The sequence below is a fragment of the Vespa mandarinia genome, chromosome 1 (genome assembly GCF_050613455.1).
Source record: "Vespa mandarinia isolate Hongniang chromosome 1, ASM5061345v1, whole genome shotgun sequence".
In the NCBI taxonomy this organism is placed as follows: domain Eukaryota; kingdom Metazoa; phylum Arthropoda; class Insecta; order Hymenoptera; family Vespidae; genus Vespa; species Vespa mandarinia.
The window spans coordinates 7,926,063-7,949,579 of NC_140810.1; the positions used below are offsets into that span (position 1 = coordinate 7,926,063).

General features: G+C 29.4%; 4 protein-coding genes across 9 annotated transcripts; 2 read left to right on the forward strand and 2 right to left on the reverse strand.

The window, feature by feature from the left end:
* Nucleotides 1-222: 222 nt before the first annotated feature.
* Ptpmeg2 (Protein tyrosine phosphatase Meg2) lies at nucleotides 223-11,841 on the reverse strand. 3 transcript variants are annotated; one of them, XM_035878163.2, is made up of 10 exons: nucleotides 11,700-11,841; nucleotides 10,246-10,479; nucleotides 10,070-10,159; nucleotides 9,810-9,950; nucleotides 4,650-4,913; nucleotides 4,164-4,552; nucleotides 3,847-4,086; nucleotides 3,600-3,750; nucleotides 3,264-3,471; nucleotides 223-3,167 (listed from the first exon to the last, which is right to left on the reverse strand). In XM_035878163.2, exons 1-10 carry the CDS (start codon nucleotides 11,730-11,732, stop codon nucleotides 2,938-2,940), a joined length of 1,980 nt encoding a protein of 659 aa, XP_035734056.1. In that variant the 5' UTR covers nucleotides 11,733-11,841; the 3' UTR covers nucleotides 223-2,937. The 3 variants fall into 3 exon arrangements, with proteins under 3 accessions (XP_035734056.1, XP_035734057.1, XP_035734055.1); XM_035878164.2 differs by having other exon boundaries at nucleotides 3,847-4,080; nucleotides 4,644-4,913; XM_035878162.2 differs by having other exon boundaries at nucleotides 4,644-4,913.
* Nucleotides 11,842-12,055: 214 nt separating this feature from the next.
* Nucleotides 12,056-13,543, forward strand: LOC118446948 (complex III assembly factor LYRM7). Of its 2 annotated transcripts, none has more exons than XM_035878202.2 (5): nucleotides 12,056-12,193; nucleotides 12,681-12,753; nucleotides 12,918-12,988; nucleotides 13,074-13,155; nucleotides 13,258-13,543. In XM_035878202.2, the coding sequence occupies exons 1-5, from the start codon at nucleotides 12,188-12,190 to the stop codon at nucleotides 13,383-13,385; spliced, it is 360 nt and encodes a 119-aa protein (XP_035734095.2). In that variant the 5' UTR covers nucleotides 12,056-12,187; the 3' UTR covers nucleotides 13,386-13,543. The 2 variants fall into 2 exon arrangements, with proteins under 2 accessions (XP_035734095.2, XP_035734094.2); XM_035878201.2 differs by lacking the exon at nucleotides 12,056-12,193 and adding an exon at nucleotides 12,423-12,579.
* A 183-nt stretch (nucleotides 13,544-13,726) lies between these two features.
* Nucleotides 13,727-22,611, reverse strand: LOC118446938 (glycerol-3-phosphate dehydrogenase [NAD(+)], cytoplasmic). 3 transcript variants are annotated; one of them, XR_004839740.2, is made up of 9 exons: nucleotides 20,049-20,173; nucleotides 19,691-19,871; nucleotides 15,630-15,770; nucleotides 15,414-15,555; nucleotides 14,924-15,036; nucleotides 14,613-14,843; nucleotides 14,336-14,535; nucleotides 14,102-14,249; nucleotides 13,763-13,900 (listed from the first exon to the last, which is right to left on the reverse strand). XR_004839740.2 is itself a non-coding variant. In XM_035878175.2 (8 exons), exons 1-8 carry the CDS (start codon nucleotides 22,329-22,331, stop codon nucleotides 13,873-13,875), a joined length of 1,080 nt encoding a protein of 359 aa, XP_035734068.1. In that variant the 5' UTR covers nucleotides 22,332-22,611; the 3' UTR covers nucleotides 13,727-13,872. The 3 variants fall into 3 exon arrangements, 2 of the variants coding, with proteins under 2 accessions (XP_035734068.1, XP_035734067.1); XM_035878175.2 differs by lacking the exons at nucleotides 14,102-14,249; nucleotides 20,049-20,173 and adding an exon at nucleotides 22,288-22,611 and having other exon boundaries at nucleotides 13,727-13,900; XM_035878174.2 differs by lacking the exon at nucleotides 14,102-14,249 and having other exon boundaries at nucleotides 13,727-13,900.
* Nucleotides 16,758-19,657, forward strand: Tpx-4 (thioredoxin peroxidase 4). The gene is made up of 5 exons (XM_035878184.2): nucleotides 16,758-16,888; nucleotides 18,328-18,484; nucleotides 18,603-18,820; nucleotides 19,153-19,228; nucleotides 19,326-19,657. The coding sequence occupies exons 1-5, from the start codon at nucleotides 16,806-16,808 to the stop codon at nucleotides 19,452-19,454; spliced, it is 663 nt and encodes a 220-aa protein (XP_035734077.2). The 5' UTR covers nucleotides 16,758-16,805; the 3' UTR covers nucleotides 19,455-19,657.
* Nucleotides 22,612-23,517: the final 906 nt, after the last annotated feature.

Consider the following 23,517-nt stretch of genomic DNA (forward strand, 5'->3'; position numbering starts at 1 on the left):
AATGTTGATTCTAATGATAATAATAATAATAATAATAATAATAATAATAATAATAATAATAATAATAATAATAATAATAATAATAATAATAATAATAATAATAATAATAATAATAATAATTATAATAATAATAATAATAATAATAATAATAATAATAATAATAATATTAATATTAATATTAATATTAATATTAATATATATATATAATATAATTAATAATAATAATAATATTAATAATAATAAGGATGAGGTTTTGGTAGACGCATTTTTCTTTCCTCCATATTTCAAATGATAATAATTATAATGAACGTGTACGCATCAATAAAATACTTTTGTAGAATATACCCACATGGGGGGAGAGGGGAGGAACGTACGTTATATATCAAAACCGCTAAACTTATTTGACTAAATATTCACGACCGATACACAGCATTATTTATGTATAAAATTCGCAAATGTTTCTAACAACATGTTTCTTTCACGATTGGTAAACTTTCTTTTCTTCTTTTTTTTTTATTACTAAAATAAAATGTTAGACGCTGCATTATTAGATAAACTACACATGGTACACATGAAAGCGTAAAAATGCTTACGAGCATATTATTATTCATTTATAACATTTTCTTCTTTTAACGCGCTCTGTATTTCGAAAATATCTAAAAAATAATGACATAGTTTTCTTCGTAAAACGATTATCGTGACGTATGCAATCCGTATATAAGAAAAAATCTAAGGCGAAGGCCGAGCAATAATGTAATTTGTTCGATCAAATTAGTACATATATAATAAGAAGGGAACGGGGGCATAGAATTTTAGACGGAGAGAAATACAAGTTTAGTTTTTTTTTCTCGGCATAAGGAAATATCTATACTGCATAATTCTACATACGCTTCGCCATTTTTAATTGTGTGAAACATTGACTTTAAATAAATTCCAATTTCAAATGTATTCTACTTTCTCATTTCTATGTGTCGTTTTACACTGCAATGTATACCATAAAAATATCATTATCCCATAATTTTTATCATTTTTTTTTTGTAAATCTAATAGTATATCATTTCTGTCGTTTATATACGTGAGAGATTATATCCCGAGAAAATGTATTTATCCAGCTTACGTTGACAAACGTTGAAATAAATACGCTTTACGAATCAACATCTCTTCTACTTTTTTCTTTTTCTTTTTTTCTTCTTTTTCTTTTTTTCTTTTTTTCTTTTTGATATTTGCGCTATGTGCACATTTCAAGAGAACGTTATAAATCGATGATAAATATTTTAAGTTATGAAACTTTGATTTCTAAACAGTGACTATCTGATATAAATAACTTAAACAGTCTTATTATAAATTCATTATTCATATCGAATTTTACAATTAAAACGGTAATATAATAAATATTTCGGATAATACGATCTTTCAAACGTCATTCTTCGCAACATCAAAATTGGCGAATAACTTGAATATGATATCATTTTTCATTTCTTTTTTCTTCTCACAGGTATCCCTATTAAAACAAATGTTTTCATCTTTTTATCACGAAGAATAGTAAACGAACATACATATGCGAATCGTAATATTTTTAAAGTTTTACTATGCATAAAGAATATAACTTCGTGTTATATGCGCTTCTTTCAAAAGTATCGAATCACGTAGATACCAAATCACACTTTATATATATATATATATATATATATATATATATATATACATATATATTATATATGTATCAAGGCTTGCTAGTAGAGCATATTCAATCGTTAAGATGATACTAATTAATTATATCACTTTTAATGGAAATATCAAAGGACCTATACATTTTAGAACAACTCTTTTCAAAACTCGAATATCGCATAAATTTTCTTTTTTCCATTATTTTATCATACCGAAGCGCGTCTGTGACTTTAAAACAAGCTGGAAGCTTATTTAACTTATTTTTAAAGGCTTATATTCGTAAAGCCATTGTAGGCCCCATTTCATTTTTATTCAAAATGGAAGTATTTAGTCTACAAGATGTGATCCCTGATTAAAAATCCCTGTATATAAGGATTTCTCTCTCACAGAATATTAATCAAATTTTTATACATATCAAACCCCAATTTTCTAAACTGGTATAAGGGATATAATCTTTGGTTGCCCAAAAGTGACTATCGATGTATCCTTGATTAAACTTATTTCTTTAATGGTTAAAAAACCATTTTATACATCATAACGTTCTTTATAAGATCTTATGTAAACTGCAACTATTCATTGGCCACTGCAAAATGACGTTGTCATAACGTTTCAATCAGTTAAACAAATTAACCTTATATCTCATTATCTGCATTCTATATTATCATTTTCTCTTTGTCAACGCACAAAGTAACGATTAAACTCTCTCATAAGAATTTCTTGTGTTACTTTTTATAAAATTTTTTTATTTTGCTAATAACCTTTAAACACAAGATTTTTATCAGTAAAATTTAAAAAAGAAAGGGAAATTAATTCTTTCAATTTTACGCACTGATATATACCGAGAGAGTATAAAATAGAAAGAATAAATGTATTTTTGCCACAAATATGTTACTCAGACAGTTTAAATCTGTGCTTTCTTTGCTACGTCACGTTATCTCAATTGAAAATACGTGAGCAAAATCAAATAAAATAGAAATATACAATCTCTACTTACTGATTTGGCCTTTTTTTTTGACAAACTAGTTTGTATTCAGAATATCCTGAATATTAGGCTAATATAACGCTAGAAATCTTAAGGATTACACATCGAATGGCAATGATAGAAAAAAATAAGTTTTAGTCATTTATACTAGAAGTAAACTATTAGACAGGACAGAGCTGAATACGTATAATCAGGAAGTTTATCAACCTACTTCATGTCTATCGGAATATATATATATATGTGTGTGTGCGCGTGTGTATGTGTGTATGTGTGTGTGTGTGTGTATCTTAATCAGAATCTTCTTCGACCGTTGGAGGTAACATAGCAAGATGTTGAGAACTAAGCATGCCCCTAGAAAGAGCATATTCTGCGAGAGCACGATGACAAAAAACATACTGATCAGGCATTTGAATACTGTAGGCTCTTTGTGCTCGAATTTTTTCGACCGTTCCACGAATGTCGACAGTTCCCGTGTCTTCTAATCGAGATATGCAGATATCCAAGGTGCAAAATGTTCCTGCAAATAAATTAATTTTATAGATACTTCTTTTTTTTTTTGGACAATGAATTGTAATAAATAAAATCGACGGAAATTATGGCAAATGTTAAATACCTGTTCTTCCAATACCAGCACTACAATGCACTACTATAGGTGGACCTCGTGGATGTCCAGCCCAGGTATCACCCCTACTTGCTAATAATTTATTTTGTTGTTGTCTTACTAGGGATAGGAATTGTAATAAAGCTCTAGCTGATTGAGGAACGCCATAATCCGGCCATGCTGTGTAAAGCATGTGACACACCTCTCTTGTCTCGTCAGTCTGAATTAACAAATGAAACAAAAAAAAAATATATATATATATATATATATATATATTTGGTATGATAATTTATAAATAATTATTATATGTCTATAAATCTGATCAGTGTAAAATAAGAGTGTTATTACCTTGTTGTTTGTAAGAAGGAGCATAGATATTGTATAGTCTGGATTTATATCAACTTCTAAAGTTGTTACAGTGAAGCCACCTGCTTGTACTTCATCACCTGGCTCTGGACCCCAATACTGTGCACATTTTGTACGTCCTCGTTCTACTACCCTGAATATTTAAAAAATAGAATTTATCTTATCAATGAAATATATAATACATTAATCTTATCAATGAAATTTTTTAAATTTATAAATGAGAATTTACCTTGTAGTCATCACAATAACAAGTGTTTGCTGTTCCCATATCATTCTCCAGAAATCCCCACATGTCTTTGGAAGAGGTCCCTGAGTATTAATAAACGCGTTTTTTTGTTTGTAACCATCAACAAAGTTTGCATTAATATAATCCGACGTTGCATCGCCGTCTACTTGAGAAAGACACACTCTGCTATGATCGTAACAAAGCACATCCGTATAACGATTTTTTGATTGATTTGGCCTTAATCTGAAAAGGTGATATATACATACATAATCAAATTATCATTTGTCTATTTAAAAATGAATGTTTATCAAGACACGTACTTTGCATTATTAAAGGAACCGTCAGGTGGCCTCTGCCTAATTTCTACATATTCCGCTACGAGGCCAGCACGACCTCTTGAATGTATTTCTTCGATAAGCTGTTCCATAGTAACTGCTTGCAATCCGAGATCGCCATGAAGGCTATCATCGTCGCTAAAACCAGAGCTTGCTGAGGACGGAGGCTGTACTGGAGATGGTGCTTCGTCGTTTGCCATCCACACATCACCGTTAGTAATTTCAATATCTCCAATGTTTGAAACACCATTCTTTATCTTATTCTTATCGATTATAGGACTAGTTGGATTACTAATCGGTGTTCCATTGGGATTCTGGTGAACTGTATGATTCTTTAATGTAGGTGAAAGTGGGGTTCCCACTCTGGGAGTAACCTATGTCATCAAAGAAATATAATATAAGATAAAGTGATGTTTTGATTAAAAAAAAAAAAAGAAACACAGAAGAATATGAAACGTTTCTTACGCAGACCTCACAGAGTTCACCCCCGCCTCGGTTTGTCATGGATTTAAGACAATGTAATAGCCATGCCTCATGCTGTATCTCCAAGGTGCCTCCTAGCCTATGTGGCAATGATTCTCGTGGTATATGTAATATCAATTGAGGAATGGATACAGTAAATACTCGGTCCCGTAATTTTTCACGAACAAACAAACGGAGGATTTTGAAAGGTGCCTTGAACCAAAGTGGTGCTGTTACAATTAAAACCTTCTTAAGTTTTGCTGGATATCCACCCTGTAACAATAACCATTAAAATGAAATAAATTCAATCGTTAATGAAACAAAATAATACTTGAAAAAACGTACATGATTTTGGCACTACGAGAGTAATGCAAAGAAAACAAAATAACATTAAGAAGCAAAATAGAACGGAAGCGGCGAGCTCAATCAAGCCAAACAATCAATATAATTTTTTGTCTTCGTTAACTGTACTCTTAACATATGACACAAGTTCAGAAGGCTAAAGTGAAGAAAATGAAAAGAATTTCAACTACCGACCGCGTCAATGCATAAATCATTTTTTTTAAGCGCCTCGCTCGTGACCTTTGAAAGACATCGCAATAATAGAACGATGTATACATTTGATACATGTAGTGCCAGCTGTAAGCGATGCTCGAACTACGTATTTATCACGAAGAAATCCTTCGCAAGATAGACGACGGAAAGTAAAGAATGATCATACAAGATCTATAGGTCGCGATTATAATTTTAGATTTTCTACGTAAAAAGGAAGAACCCAAAGCCAAAAACCGGAAGATTTTGGATTATTAAAACGTATCATCGATGATGAGTTACAAGCCTATAAAAAGTTATTCTCGTAAAAACGAGAGAGAGAGAGGGGGGAGAGGGAGACAGAGACAGAGAGAGAGAGAGAGAGAGAGAGAGAGAGAGAGAGAAAGAGAGAAGATAAAAAGAGCAAGATTCGAAGTATTAAAAAAGAAAAAAAAATTTTTTTCAACATGAGCCTATAATTTTCTTCGCACCACTGGGATACATAAATCAACTTACAGAATCATTACCAAAATTGACCTGAAACGACGACGGAGATGGGAAAAAAAAAGAAAAAAAAGAGACGTTCATTTCGGATATGAACAAACAATTCCTAAAAGATTGCAAAATTTTCGATATGAAATCATTTGTATAATTAAAAAGAATGTACTCGGAAAAACTACCTCCAACCCTCTCCGTTGAAACCAGATGGCGGAAGTACCGCACGACGTCAGCAACACTATTACCACCACCACACTACCACCACCACCACCACCATTACCATCAGCACCACTACCACCAGCACTTCCACCAACCACTACCACCCACTAGTATTCACCATCACACTATTCATACTTTACAAATTCGAAATTTAAGAACGATGAATAATATAACTTATACCTTTTCCAATAAAATAAATTTCGAAGTCGTAAATAAATCCTTACTACTTTTTAAATAAAAATTGATAAATATTTCAGAAGAATTGTTTACCAATGTAGCTCGATCTTTCTCTAATCGAGATTACCGGTAATTTGCCAGAATAGTACCTGGTAGAGAATCGATAACGCGCGCGCTTAATTAATCCATTTCGGCGAAAGTAAGACGACACTCGATAAAACGACGCAACACCTTGAGCTAAGATAACTTTACACTGCAAGGAAGAAACGAAATCGGGTTGAAAAAAAGAAATTTCAAAATAAAAAAAAAAAAAAAGAAATCACGCACGAAAATATTTCCTACGTATCAAAGCGAAATAGAAAGAGAAAGAGAGAGAAAAAGAGAAAGAGAGAGAAAAAGAGAAAGAGAGAAAGAAAGAGAGAGAGAGAGAGAGAAAGACAGAGAAAGAGAAACTTTAAAAAACAAAGAGATAATAACTACACAAGTTCATATTTAAAACCACTGGCCGGCGGTCGATTGGTTGGTTGGTTGAATGGTTGGTCGGTTGGTCGGTCGGTCGGTCGGTCGGTCAATCGATAAGACGAGATAACTATAACTGTATGTGTAACGCGCCGCTTAACAAGGGCTCAAAAAGGGGAAAGCGAAAAAGAGACGTCAGAGAAAGCGGAACGCACCAACGGAAATGAGGTCGGACTAAGGGAAAATGTATATTTGAATAATTGCTTGTTCGAAAAAAACATGAAAATGTTCTGATTGTCTATTCTTTTTCGAGATAAATAAAAGAGGAACGTAAAGAAGGAAAAAAAGAAGAAAAGATAAGGGGAAAGAGAAAAAGAGAGAGAAAAGAAAAGAGAGACAGAAAAAGGATCAATCAGGTTAAATCCCTTTTAATCTTGATACGATAGTGCCGCAAAGGGGTCACGATGATTACTGACCGCGAGCGTCGCGACGTTGTCCCCGTGTAACGACGCATGCGCAATGTGAATCTTTTCTCTCTTTTTGTCTCCCACTCTCTCTCTCTCACTCTCTCTCTCTCTCTCTCTCTCTCTCTCTCTCTCTCTCTTTCTCTCTCTCTCTCTCCCATCCCCTCTCAACAACCCTATGACGCTCGTAATACATCTCTCCTTTTCTTTCTTATAACCATTATATCTACATATCTCTCTCTCTCTCTCTCTCTCTCGCTCTCTTTTTCTCTTCAACATATTTCAACTTTCTACCACCGCTTTCCCTACGCGAATTTCGTTTCTCCCTCATTTCAGTCTCAGAAGTATACGACATAGAAGGGTTGTCGTATACGGATATGTGTGTGTGTGTGTGTGTGTGTGCGCGCGTGTCATATGTGGACACATGCACACGTTTATATGGAGTAATCTTTTAAATATTAATAAATTCATAGTCGTGTTCTATACATCAGAATTAATATCAAAAAAATATCCAAATAAATGTCAGTAAGCGTGAAGCTTTATGAAAATAATATCATGGAAAGTGTTCTAATATGAAATATGTCTAAAAATGCCTATATTTAAAAACCAAAGTTTTTTTTTTTTTTTTTTTTTTTTTCCAATACTATTCACATTGACTACGACTTTGTTTATTAGATGCTTAATCACCTCTTTACACAAACTGACGACATAAAGTTTTCTTTCGAGATAAGTAAATATAGATAAAGTAAACCGATTTTAATCGAATATTAAGAAAAAAATAAATAATAAAAAAAAAGGAAAAATCTCTTTAAACGCATTGTAAGTCTCTATATAAGATCGACACTATAAAACACAATGGACTCCTACTGATCTTCTCTTCACCGCATTTCACCGTTTAATGCATTTACGTTAACAAGGAAAACTGTATCTTCCTTAGCCGAAGGCCGAGATGAGATTATCGACTAGAGCGAGAAAGCATAACACGAGCAGGGCGAGCATCGTGAAAACAGAGATAGCACGTTCTAGATTTAACGTTAGAAGCATTTTACGCGTTTCCTTCCGCTCGGCTATGACACTATAACCTTCCTCATTGAACGCTTCATCGAACGGAGCGTGAAATAATAATGATCTTATAGGCTGAAGATAAACCAGCCGTGATTAACTTAATTCTAAATGATCGAACATACAAAATGCTTTTACTTAGAACTTCTTCTTTACGTAAAAAAGAACTTCTTTATATTAAAAGTTATATCAATTTTAAATTGTTCCCGCGCGTTTCTTTTCTGTTTTTGTATTTATTCTATGAACGAAGATCGGTCATCGTGATCGTTGTCGTCCTCCCTTTGAAACCTTTAAAATTCTTATTAACGATCTCACACGACACGCTTCGACGCGCAATTATAGCCCTGCTAGTTTGCAGCAGCGCATAAATATCCTTTGGCTTCGTTGCTCTTTGAACCTGCACCCTTATAATTCGCGAGACGATCCCTGTTGTCGAGACGCTTTAACGATTTTCATCTACCGTCCTAATATATATACGGCTAAGTATTGCCTGCGTCAGCATTTACTAGTAATAAAGTAACGAAATTTCGCATTAGCGGAAAAAAAGCGCAATCGAAAGGCGGTTGCACTAGGAAAAATAAAAACAACGCACTCTCTACTCTCGATCTTTGATAAAATATATGCATTTGTCGATCTCTTAGTAAAAAGAGAGAGAGAAGAGACTACAAATAATATAGACTAATAATAATAATAATAATAATAATAATAATAATAATAATAATAATAATAATAATAATAATAATAATAATAATAATAATAATAATAATAATGATAATGATAATAATAATAATAATATATATATAATATATAATATATATATATATATGTGTGTGTGTTACTTATTTCTTACTTATTTTTCATTCAAAAGGTTATCAACAAAATCTAGTCTGATTTTCTAATTATTTAAATCTACAGGTGCGGACGTGTCTTACGAGTTTATTATCGATGGCAAATGCGATCGATCAGAAGACGCAGCTGTGTACCAAGTTGGAGCGTGTATCGTAAGAAACCGCTCGGTGAAGACGTTCATATACCTTCTAGCCAGAAATATCGGGTTTCGGTACTTATTTTCTGTGAAAATATGTTTAAGTGAAGTAGCGTTATTCATTTTCGAGATATGATTAGACTTTTTTGTGCAAATAGTACGTAACGAATTTCGCTCCTTGACAATACCGACTCGTTTTCATAATTTTCATTGCAATAACGTCGAATGAAATGTATGATATGAGTTTCGATCACCCGATCAATGATATCGATGCTTTCGCTCGTAACTATGATTATCCATAATGGAGATATTTTTGTCTTTTTTCTTTTTGCATTTTCCTTTTATTTTATTTTTTTTTTTCTTTTTTTACATTCCAGAGACACATGCTCGGCTTATTAAGAGAAAAAAAAAATAAATACAATAGGTATGGCATAAAAGATGCTATTAGTACACAGGAGGAAGAGTGTTAGACATACTTTTTAATTAACTCGTTACGTAAATTACTACTCACAACAAAAAATACATTGATAATACTGTACTACTTTGTGAAAATCAAGTATGCACTTATAAAGGATTTTATCTTTCGTGTTGGAATAAAATATGTTTTGTGTGCATATGTAATTGTTGTGTAAGGTTAAGCACTCTGTGCTTATCCATATTACATAGTTTTCATTTATAAGCGTTCATACATGCTTCACTAATAGTGTCATATTTTTATGTAATAACATCGACTTGTTTAGTTTTTAGTTTTAAAGAAAGGTATTTGAAGCTTACCTTTAATAGGGTGAGAATTTTTTGCGATAGATCGTAGTCAAAATTTTGGTACTTGCTATCAGACATGTCATAAATAAAAACCAAACCATGTTTCTGGGTATCTGCACTTTCAAGAGCCGCATCTAATTGATACACAACACCCTAAAAAAGTAAATATTACAAATAATATTATTGTTAATTATCCTAAATTATTATTTACATGTTTTCAATGTTCTAGCAATTTGCAAATGTTCTAGCAAAAATTTAAATTATTTATTAACCTGTAAAGTAGTTTGATGTGTAGTATTTTGTGGAAGATGTAAATGTGCTGTAAAGATTGCTATAGCAGCACCAGTTGCATCCCTTGAAGGCTATAATACAATAGACATTATATAACTTGTGTTATAAATAATATATAATTATCATACTGCTATAAAATAATTATTAGCACTCTTACCAGAACAGTAAATTTTCCTGTACGTAATTCACTGAGTAATGGTTCTTGTGTTGGATGTAAAACAGCCAAACCTTCTCTTCTTCTGGTAGCTTCGTGCTGTTCATAAAGAGCTAAAGCTCTGCTTACTTCAAATTTCCTGGCTGCTAAAAATTTGACTGCTGTACTCCAGGAAACTGGTCCGGCACGTCTGCCAGCTCGACACTTATTCACAGCCTCTATAAATTCTTTTGTAGCCTGCAAAAATAGCAACGGCGAATAAAACTTCTTTTAAAAATATTTATAATTTATTAAAATATTTATAAATTTCGTAAAATATTATAAATATTAAAATGTTTATAAATATTATAAAATATAAAAGATATTTTATAATTATTTATAAATATTTATAATACTTATCATTTTTAATAATAATATATACAAGGGGCAAAAGTTTTGACGCATTTATAAAGACACCAAGAAAATAGTCCTTTTGAAAATAGTCATTGAAAAACGATACGTGAGATTAAATATTTTCAAATGTCCCATGGTCATTTCACCATAATTTGTGCACATGCCCTGTATACCGATATAGCTTCCGGTGTCCGGCTACGTCCCCACCAAGCATCACTTCCGGCATCCCATTCGCTAAGAACCGGTTAAAGGCATCGGAGTCGATGTCAGGGTCAAGAAATTCAATACCTTAACTCGATATGTTTACGAATAATTTGGTAGGTGCCAAAAAGGAATCGATTCGATCTTCAACTAATGGAAACTTTGATTAATATTTCGAAATGTTTTATATTTTATATCAAATCAACGAATTCATTTATGAAACAACGAACAAACGAGTGAAGATTTATTCCGTGAAGTGTCATCGACTTCTTTGTTAACGACATAGTTATAACGGAATTTAAATAACATTTTTTATATATTTCAATTAAATGTCAAAGAAAATAATGTCTCAGGGAAATGAATTTACCAGCGAAAAGTAATATTATTCACGAGACAAGATTTAAAAAACATGTGAAATGTTTAAAGACCGCTTGTTTAGAGCTAACATGATTCATAATAAGAGAAAGCGTGAAGAGAGGAAGTGCGCGCAGAGTGTAAAAGCTATCGTTGGCGCGAAGTACGTCTGAAGAATAGTTTTGCACGTCCATATAGCTTCTGCCAAATATGTCTAGCGTTTAATACTACTTCAGTCTAATATCTCACCAAAAATCGTTATGCATTTATTCATATATTATAACGCAAAAACGAAAATATATCTATATTTAAAAAGGGAAGAAAATTGAAATTTTACTCCGATATATCTCATACCTTTATATCGTTTATATTGTACGTAAAAGAACAAATTGATATGATTGATAATGTACAATGATTTTCTTATGAAAATATTCATAAGTTGATTTTTATCATTTCTACGCGTTCATTGACAGTGCAACGATGCGATTAAGCTATTGACAATCACTTACTTGTTCTTGCTCGACGGTTAACGTTGCCGCCATCTTGACTTAACACACACGCATACACGGACGCACGCACGCACACACGGACGCACCCACCGACTCGCAGAGGAAACGGGAACGCGACACACGACGCGACAACGCGCTTCACACAACGCCAAGAGATTATTTTCTTTCTTTCTTTTTGCCTCTTTCTCTTTCTTTCTCTCCCTCTCTCTATCTCTCTTCCTCTCTTTCTCACACACACTCACTCCCTCTCTCACAATATAATGAACGCACATCTACGAGCGTACATATTTCAATCTCTACGCCGATCGTGCTTGCCGATTCTCGCCTTGTTCCATCGTCGTAAATCGACAAAGTCACCCGTATAATTTTTCTGTGTATCTCTATTTTTTCCCGTCCATGTTAATACGGCAGTAATGATAAACTCGCTCAACCGCTCGGTCTTCCTTCTCTTCTCAGGGTCAGCGCCATTTTGAACATGCTTCGAGTTTATGCATGTATGTATGGATACATTCTAATTTTGTACAATTAATCTATATAATCCTTTTCAAAGCATTTTTTATCCTATCTTCTTTTTGATAATTTTTGAATAATCTTTTTTGGAGAAACGAATCTAAAGAGGTTTACTAGTAGATTTTTCTTATTTAATTTGAAAAATTTAATGATAAATCATGTTTCATGAAATTTCTTAATACGGCACTGCGACTGGCGCAAGGTTATCCAATCAAAATGTGAGATGCTGCTAGTACTCTAATGAATCTTCTGCTAGATATTTATTGCATATAATTATTGTTGTAAATGATTCAAGTTTCTATTATTTAATAATTGATTGTTAAATAATAAAAGTTATTTTTAAAATATGGCAGAAATCCTTCGAAGAAAAGTAATCTATTTATATTGTTTATGTGATTACTTTATTCCAATTGTATTTTTGAGGTTAAGTTCATTGTTTTTTACTAATTGAATCCCCTTTTTTTGGTTTAGGTACTGCATCAATTTAAAAAATTACACAGGACTAGGTTAAATACATTTAAAGGAGATGAATATGCATTGGGAGGTAATGTTATTTTTCTTATAAAAAATATATATAAGATCTTCTAATAATAAGCTAAATCTTTATTCTTGGATAGCTTTTTTTATTTCTTTTTTCTATTTTATTAAATAAAATTTCCAAAGTCATTTAAATAAAATTCAATTGATACATTAGTGTATATCATTTAGTTGTGAGGGCTAAAATAAATGAAGAGTACCGAAAAAATAAAGATATTATGAATCATGCTGCTATAGAAGAGGTAATATATATGTATATATTATTTTCAATATATAAACAATTTAGGTTTTTTTTTTATTTTGTTCTGATGAAAAATCTTATTACAGTTGAATAAAATTGCGCAAGAAGTTGAGCATGAAATACGAATGACCATAATACAAGCAGTCGAAAAGAAACCTGGAATATTTGGTAAGATATGAATAGTATCATGGGAAAAATTCTTTAAATTATTAATTATATTAATATTTTTTTATTAATAATAAAAATAAATTTATTTATTAATAATTTCAGCTCTTCGAATCACACCAGACATGCTAACGGACAATGCAACGTATATAAGTTCGTTTAGTTCAGATAATAGTCAAAGTAACCTAGCTAACAAAAAATCTATATGCGGAGAAAATATCAAGAAATCGTAATTTTTGATAGATAAGTTCATTAAGAAGATAATTTGCTAGATTATGTATATAATGATTATATTAAAGCTATACATTTGTATATAGTAAAACTCTTTTAAGTGTCATTGTGGTAGAAATATTTATTATTTATTGTTATTTTATTTATTACATGTGAATGATTAAATTTAAAATATTTAAATTCAAAATTTATATAGAGTATACATATATATTGCACGATGTTAGTTACAAGGATATGTAAAAATTACCTATAAATAGAGAAACAATTAATTTTATATTTTCATTCAAAATCATTATAGTCAACAGTAATGAGTAAATTTTTATTCATAATATATTAGATACAATATATTTTATTGGATGTTCCTGTAAATTAACGATCCTTAGTTAATCACGTAGCCTTTATCGAACTTTTAAATGTATTCTACATTTATTCACGAAAATTTAAATTCTTCAGTCAAGAATTGCCACGAGCATATTTCACTTATGATTTTTACTGTTCAGCACCCTCAACTCTCAACCTAAAATCATTAAACGATTTTAAATTTATTACAATTTTAAATCCAATGAGAATAATTTATATCGATTTCACAATGAACAAATTTATTCCACATTCATAAGGGAAACAAAAATCATTAGTATTATCATTCTGAAATATTATTATTAGTATAATCATTAGAATCAATTGGATTAAAATGTTAAGATTAATTCTTGTAACTTACCTCTTTAAAAAAAAACTTTTGTGAATTAAGAATTCAGTCGATTAAATGAAATAACTACGCTGTCATGCAACATGCCATAGAAAAACGTGCACGAGTTTTGTATACTTTGATATTTTAAAGAAAATATACGAATCATTGAAATTGTTTTCTGAAATTGTAATATATGAACTTGTAAAAAATTTAGAACATAACATTTGAACACTCTTTTCTTCTTTTCATCATGAATGTACTAACACATGTTCGGGGTGAATACGAATTTGATCGATCAAATCACCCGGTCTTATTTCTTCGTGACATATACGTTGTACGGCAACAAATAGTGGGAATTTATCCATCATATTTTTAGCTTTCAACATTCCATGGACCTCATCAGCTGTAGCAGGACCTTGTAATTTTTGTCCGGAAAGAAGTTCCGCCTCTAACTCTCTGATACTCTGTTATTCATAAAAAGTAAATTGATATATTAATATTAATGTGTAATACCTATTTTAAAAGTCATTTTCATTTCTACCTTTCCAGTTTTAACGAATTGTTCACATATACGACGATTTCTTCCACCATAACAAGTTGTAATCAAATCAGCTACACCACAGCTCTCGAAGAACGTATCAAGTTTCGCACTACCGAAGAAAGTATTAACGAACTTTATCATTTCCATAAGACCCAATCTGATAACGGCAGCTTTTGTGTTATCTCCTAATCCTAAGCCATCGACAAAGCCAGCGGCACATGCCACTATGTTCTACAGTGATAATAATAGTGAAAAGAAAAAATTAAAAATAGAATAGTCATAAAAAAATGAAAATTACAAATCTTTATCACCTTGAGTGCACCACATGTTTCAACAGCTGCCGTATCTTCAACGACTACCACACGAAAATTAGGTGTTTGTATAAGATCCCTCAATATTGGTGCCAAACGTTTATCCTTACAACCTATATGTACATAATTTATATATATTTCATATTAATAACTTTATATATATTATATTTGATATATTTGATATATTTGATATATATATATAAATAATATATAAATATATATATATATATAAATTTGATTATATTTGATATATATATATATATCAAATAAATTATATATATATATATATATATATATATATATATATATATATAATATATATACATATAAATATATATCTATATATATATATATAATTGTAATGTATATATATATATATATATATATAATATATATATACATATAAATATATATCTATATATATATATATATTTATAAATTCATTTTGTCAATCGTTATTAATTAACGATATAATAAATTAATTAATTACCAATGGTAGTTTCACAAAATTTTTCCTCTGCAACTTCATTTGCCAAATTTGCTCCCATCAGTACATGACATTGTATCCTCAGATTCTTTTCGATGATTTTAGAAATAAGCTCGATATTTGTACCATCACCTTGATCAAAACCCTTGAAGGGAAATTTATGTAGACATGCATGTGATGTTATCTTATATCGCGTGATGTATTTCTCTTATGATTTACCTTAATCAGCGACAAACCAACCGCAGTTGGTTTAATTTGTCCAAGTAATGTAGCGCAAAGTGTTCGAATAAATTGATGTGGTAAAACGAAGACCAGTATGTCAGCATCTTTTGCAGCTTCAACTACGTCTGGAACTGCTACCTGAGGATGAAAAATAATTAAAAAGTATTTTTTTCATTTCATTATTATTTATTTTATCATTTCTTATCGATTGGATTTGATGTTAATTGGATTAGAACATAAGTACACTATACATATGTGTGCGTGTGTGTGTGTGTATTGATTAATCATTTATTATGATTACATTATCACTCAGTTGCAGTATTTTTTCTTTATTCTCATTTCTTATCACTCATATTAAATATTTAGTGCAACATTAATGTGCATATGATTGGCATTAATGCAACAACACCTTGACACTGATCTATAAATTCATTCAAGGTCGACATATTCAAACGAAACCTGCAGATACATATGTATGTGTATGTATATAAATGGATAACTCGACAAATACTGAGTTAAATCGAATAAAATTATTTAATCAACATCGTACTACTTGCAAGATCTTTTAGACTATTTATATATATTTTACATATATTTTATACTATTGTATATTATCGTGTGTATATAAGCATAAACGAATATAATAGATCGTTTGTAAATAGATTAAAAAATAATTTTAGTATAATCTTATTTTCAATGAGTTACAAAAATAAAAAATATTTAATTATTTTTTCAGAAAAAACTTTTTTATCACGTTAGTTTAATATTATCAACTTCCACGTGTTTTCGATAAAAATTACATAATATTTTCTTGTTATCTTATCTAATGTTGTTGATACTGAACTCACACTAAGAAAATTATTTAGCAATGATCTTGACTTCATTGCCATACAGGTATACCATACCACTGTATCAGATACGATCTAACATAGAATTTTATCGAAAGTGAAATCTTATACGGAAAATAGTTCTTGCATTTCCATTTCGATCATCTAAAGAATCAATTCTCCTAATGTTTCACGTATAGAGATAGAACTGTATCATCCGATATGGCCGATGATAATAAGAGAAGTTATATTGTGGATCGGCTCTCTTATAACATCAGTCTGCATTCGACTCTTTCAGAGTACACATTTGTCTCCGGTGATATATTTCAAACTTTCTTTCTTCAAGATGAGGTTAAATTCCGTTATCCCAAATTTCAAGGCCGAGACCACTCAAGGTCCACTTGAATTTTACGAATGGCAAGGCAATTCGTGAGTAAAGTTATATATATAATACATATTATATATTCTTATCTAAAACTAATAGAGTAAAATATAAAGCTAAATATTTATGACTACCTTTTTTTACATATTTGTATTAAAATATATATGTATATCTAATTAACGTCGGTTATAGAAATATACACATATCTTTTTTTAAATTGAATAATTTTTCTAAATCGTAAAAAGTAAAAAAATGAAAGAATTATTTTAAGATAAATATTTAGAAATTAGCATGTTAGATATATGAAATATATTTACAACTTAAAAGAAATAATTTTTGTATTCTATCGAAGATAAAAAGTATAAAATAATGAATTACAAAATCGTTTATATCAAATATTTAAAAAAAAAAAACGAATGTATAAATTTGATAGATTAAATTGTTATTCGCTTATCCTATAGATATTATCAAAATTGATCAGTCTTAAAACAGGTTATATACATGTATGTATATAAAGTATATATAGAAAAATGAAAATATAATTTTAGAAATTCGAATAATTTGTATAAATGTATTTTATGATTGTCGGATATTAATAATCAAAATGTAAATAAAATGATATAAAATAATTATGTCAATTAGTAAAAATAAAAACAAGAAAAAATGTAAGTTATATTATCATGTGACAAATAAATCTATTTTTATTAATTTTTTATTTTGCATCAATAGGAATTGATAATAAGTATTAACGATAATCCTCGTGACATGTTTTATTTTACTTTGAACCATTCGGTCGGTATCAAGAGAAATAGTAAATATCATTCATTTATTAGTAGATATCAGTAAAAATAAAGTCGGTTCGCGCGGTTAGACGAAAAATTTCTAGATTGATTTAAATTATCTAAAATGAGATATGGAGTCATAATTGGATTGAACACTCGCAATAGTTGGTACTGTTATCAAATAGAAGTAAAAAGGAAAAATTATTTTTTTTTCGTGAATTTTTAATCAAAATGGAAAGAAAAGAAAATTCGTTATATTAAATAATATTTTCACATTGAACAAAGATATAATCGAACGAGCATTGGTCATGATCTTAAATAGCAACTTGTTGCAAAAACAACGACTAAATTATCCTTGGCTGTTTACTGATGTTAACGTGCCAAGTAATATCTTTATCGATCTGTGATACTTTTTCATTGTATTTGTTCATGTCGAATATGTTGATCATTCATTACTGTTGAATATAATAAATTTATTCTTTATCATTTTATGTTTTATATATATATATATATATATATATATATATATATATATATGTAATTTTTTTATTTAAATATAATAGATATACTATTTAGTATACTGTATTATGAATATATTATACTATATTATAAGTAACGATATCTCTAATGATTAGAAATATAATCTAATTAATTCTAATGAAATATAAATAACGTTATATAAAACGTTTCATAATTTTTTTCAGATGGGTTGTTATTTTCTCTCATCCTGCCGATTTTACACCAGTTTGTACTACTGAATTGGGTCGTATCGCTGTTCACCAGCCCCATTTTGAACGACGTAACGTTAAACTTTTAGCTCATTCCGTAGATAAACTCAAAGATCATGTCGACTGGGTGAATGTAAGTGTACACCACTCATAATTCATTAATGATACAAATAAAAATCCATTTATTATATGTTATCTCGAATTTGATAAAAAAAATCAACGATTTTTACAATGCTTTTATACGAAACAAGGATATCAAATCTTACTGCCGTGATATTCCCGGAGCATTCCCATATCCAATCATTGCCGATGCAAATAGAACTTTAGCAGTACAGCTCGATATGATCGATGAGGATAGCAAAGATGATCCAGAAACTGCTCAAACTGTACGAGCACTTTACATCATAAGTCCTGATCATCGACTTCGTTTGTCGATGCATTATCCGACTTCTACTGGACGTAACGTCGAGTAAGTTACAATTGAGTCGGTGATTATAAAAGTGATTTAAATCATATATGCATTTATCGTTATCATTTTAAGATATTCTGTCATTTGGATTTGAATGATATAAAAATTACTTTTTTTATAATGACAAGCACAAAAAAAATTAAGTGTATTTATTTTAATTTTTTTATGTAATTTAAAATTTTTAAGAATAGTATATAACAAAATATATATTGTTTATTTTAATATCTCAAATGATTTAAATCATTTTTATAATCTATTTAAATAAACTATTTAAATAATCTTCTTTTCTTTTTTTCTTAATACAAATGTTTAATTTAATATTTCTTACACAGCGAGATATTACGTGTGATCGACTCTCTACAGTTAGTCGATAGAAAACCGGAAATTGCAACGCCTGCCAATTGGATCGTGAGTTTGACTTATTTTTTTCTTTTTATTTATTGTTATGTTAGGTGAGGAACAATAAGAAAAAAATAATCTTTGTTAATGGGAACATTAATTTTAGCCTGGAGAAAAGGTCATGATTCTGCCGACTGTAAAGGATGAAGATTTACCTAAACTCTTCCCGAAAGGAGTTGACAAGGTTTCCATGCCATCAGGCAAAGTTTATGTTCGTACAACTACAGATTATTAAATATTAAAATGTTAATATAATAAACGATGATGATATACATGCTATCCTTTCATTCATATACTTATATTAAATGAATATAAAGAAAGATTTTTGTTTATTTTTAATGTTTTTATAGAAACATTTTCATGTAAACTAAACAGACTAAATCAAATTTGATTAAATTTATAATTATATTTTATAAAATAAATAAAATCTTCTCTGCAGTTTTCGTATCTATTTAATGAAAAAATACTTACCACATTCTCTGGGAGCTTATGTCCTGGAAGATACTTTATATTTTCATGTAACTCGTTAATTATACTTGTCAATTTCTGATTATTAATTATTTCTTCATACACGTACATAGGTACACGTGTGCCAAACTTGTTATTATGCTTGACGACATTTGCACCAATGATCTTTGCTATTGCTGAGCCCCTGAAAGAGAGAAATCATGTTAGTATATTTTTATAATTTTTTTTCCTTTTTTTTTATTTGTTTGCAGTCCTTTTAGTATTATTATCAATTTTTTTATAAACGATATACCATAAGATATGTATAATTTATATTACTATATTGGCAGATTTAATATCAGAATAATATAAGTAGTATTACCACATGTAAAAGACTAAACACTGGATTAAAATTGATAATGGATATCGAAGAGAATTCTCTTGCGTATTTAAATACATCAGCTCTATAAATATATCCTTTACATAACTCATTCTTGCATCTCATGAAAAATTTGTGGACAATTCTAATTCTATTTAAACATGATATTTACAATAATGAATATATCATGAAAGTATTATCGATTTGATCGACGTATATTTACAAAATTTTTTCACGTACGTATTACCCAAGAATTATACAAATTTAATACGAAGTTTTTTATTGAATCGTCTATAATAAGTAATTTTTAGTTTCTTATATTTAATAAACAATACTAGAGGGAGCGAGAGAGAGAGAGAGAGAGAGAGAGAGAGAGAGAGAGAGAGAGAGAGAGAGAGAGAGAGAGAGAGAGAGAGAGTCTATATTTTTGCTAAATATGTTAATATTCTTTTTGTTGACAATTTTTATAAATGGATGTCTATAACTTTTCTTTGTACACTTATGTATATGTATAGTAGTATTCATTTGCAATAAAAATCATATTTAGTAAAAAACTGCTACTATGCATCTTGAGTATTAAAGTAGTTTATTTTCGATAGCACGATTTTAAAAACAATCGTTAGATTCGTTAAAATACATGACTGCCTGATTTATGAATAATGTATTTGTATAGCATGGAATATTAATTCTAGTACAGTACGAATCTGTTAGTCATTCGTTAAGATAATCTCGTAAATAATGCATAATAGCAAGCATATTACTACATATGGTCAGTGATAACCGCTACTACATAAAAAGTGACCACTGTTACATAAATATACAAAAAGAAAATTATAGATAGACATTTAAAAAAAATTATAGATATCTATTTACAAAAAAAAAAAGAAAAAAGAAAAAAGCTATTGACCTTCATAACTCAAAAAGATCACGAGTAAAAAAAAATGTTTACATGCATTTTGTAATTAACTCAAAACGATGCAAATTTTTTTTGTAACTTCAACTAGTTGCGAGATATTTTTTTTACATAACCAGTAGAATCGGAAATATTTGATTATATCATTTGAAATGAGTTACCCTGTATATACAAAAGTTAGTAAGGAGAAAAGAAATGCAGTGTGAATGCATGTCTATAAGACATGTAAATAAAGCGAAAAAAGAAATGTAGGGATTAATAAAAACTGTAGATAAGTAATATACAAATTGAAATAAAGAAATTGTAAAAGGCTAGACATTGAAAAAGTTAGAGCTGGGAATAAAGTACAAAATGCAATATATCGATAATTAAGAGATCTATGAAAAATGTAAAAAAATCAACAATAAAATGGTAGCTGTAAAGATCTAATGGATATGGCAGGAAATGACATTAGCAACGATAGATATATAGGATAAAAACAAATAACAATTAACAACAAAAAGGAGTCTTTAGCAGAAAGGAGAAAGAAAAATATATAGGAAAAGGTAATAAAATAAAAAAATTTATGAAAAAAAAGATAAAGAAAGGAAATGAAAATTAAATATTAGAGAAAAATGTTTTTACAATGCGATTTCACAAATCATATATTAGTTAGAAAAATCTTTCTCTTTTATTTCGTACAAAAAGAGATCACGATATATAGGTACGTATTATCAATGAAAATTCTGTTCTACTTTCAAATACTTCGAGGAATTACAATTCTGTGCCAAGAGATGTACGTAATGTTCGTCTTGACGTTCGTACTGAAATACGTACGTTCGTCAAGAGACACAGTGCAATGTGCTATGTCCGTGAGTTGAAACGATACATCGTATCGTTTAATGCGTCCTTCAACCGTAGAATTTTACCTACACCAGTGATTCTCAACTCTTAATGTTTCAAATACAGACTGGAAATGTGTACATAACTGACGTACTTCTTGTATGGATAAATAAAATTATAGTTAGATAATATAAAAATGAGTACAAAATGTGTACACATTAAATTTTGTATATAAACGCTTTTACGGCGTATTATCAAACATTTTTTTTCTTTCCCTTTCTTTCTTTGATACATACAATATATTATTTTTAAATGATGATAAAACATTGTAATTAAACCATTCGATTCATATATTCTCATTTTGTATAATAACAAAGAAAGAAAAGAAGACGAAACAAAATGAAACAAAAAGAAAAAAAACAGGATAACAATAGTGGATTTGAAAAGAAGAAAAAAAAAAGTCAAGGCCATAGTCATTGTGATAACTGCCAATTGGCTTTAACCTACCAATTACCACTTCCTACGACGCATACATTCAACTTCTCCGACATGGTCTCCGGCGGTGTTATTCTCGAATAACTTATTAATTTTTTAAAGAATTCTTTTTTTTTTCTTTCTTTCTTTCTCTCTCTCTCTGTCTTTCTTTTCCCGTAAAACAATCGGAAAATATATAAAATATCTTAAAAACTGTCAATTTATACTTTCCGTTTGTCACGACTTTAAAAACCAAAAAAAAAAAAATGAGCGTAGCGATAATTATCAACCAACAACACGAAAATGGATGAACTGAGTGACTGACTGACTAATTGATTAATCGATTGACTCGTGCAAATTCGGTTCGATCTTTTGTTGACCTTAACGACGATTGCCAATTATTTTTCATCAAACTCTATCGCGCATGCTTTGAATGATAGCCAAGTATGATCGAGATCGAATAACTCAAGTGGGAGTCCAATAAAATTAGCTCTACCTTCTTTGATAATGATATCAATGATACATCGAAAAAATCTGAGGAAGGATGGTGGTACTAAAATCCTTGACGTGATCGATTATAAGACCCTTGAGCTCGATTATTGTGATCGATTGAATCGATTATTATCATCTTAATACGTTACACAATTTCATTTTTTTTCTTTTTCATTAATATTATCGATAGCGAATATAACAATTTTTTGTTTATTTTTTTTTTTATGAAAATTTACTAATATACCTGATCTTTTGTTTTTTTTTATAAGTGTTTTTATATTTTTTTTAAATTTTTATTTCATTTTTTCTCACAGGACTAATTATCATATTTGAAGGTTAATGTTTGCTAAAAATAATGTATAAATTTCATATTTAGTATAGCACGATTATTTATATTAAATTTATAAATATTAATATATGTATATAAAAATCAAAAAATAAATTATACATATATATTATAAATTTGATATTTATAATATATTATTATAGTATCAGTTTTATCTTTACAAAGTATAGTATAATTATAATATAATATTCATATTTTATATATTTTCTTTTTATATACAACCAAACGTTAAATTGTGAAGGATTAATTTTTAATAAAGATCTTTTTAAGTCAATGCATAGTTGATAGGCTTTGTCGATTTATAAGAACTTTCTTTTTTTTTCCTTCTTTAATTTCTTTTCTATTTATTCGGTCTCTTGTACTGTATTACCTCTGATAATCATGATAATTTAATATTTATAAATTACAATGGGTCTATAAATAAT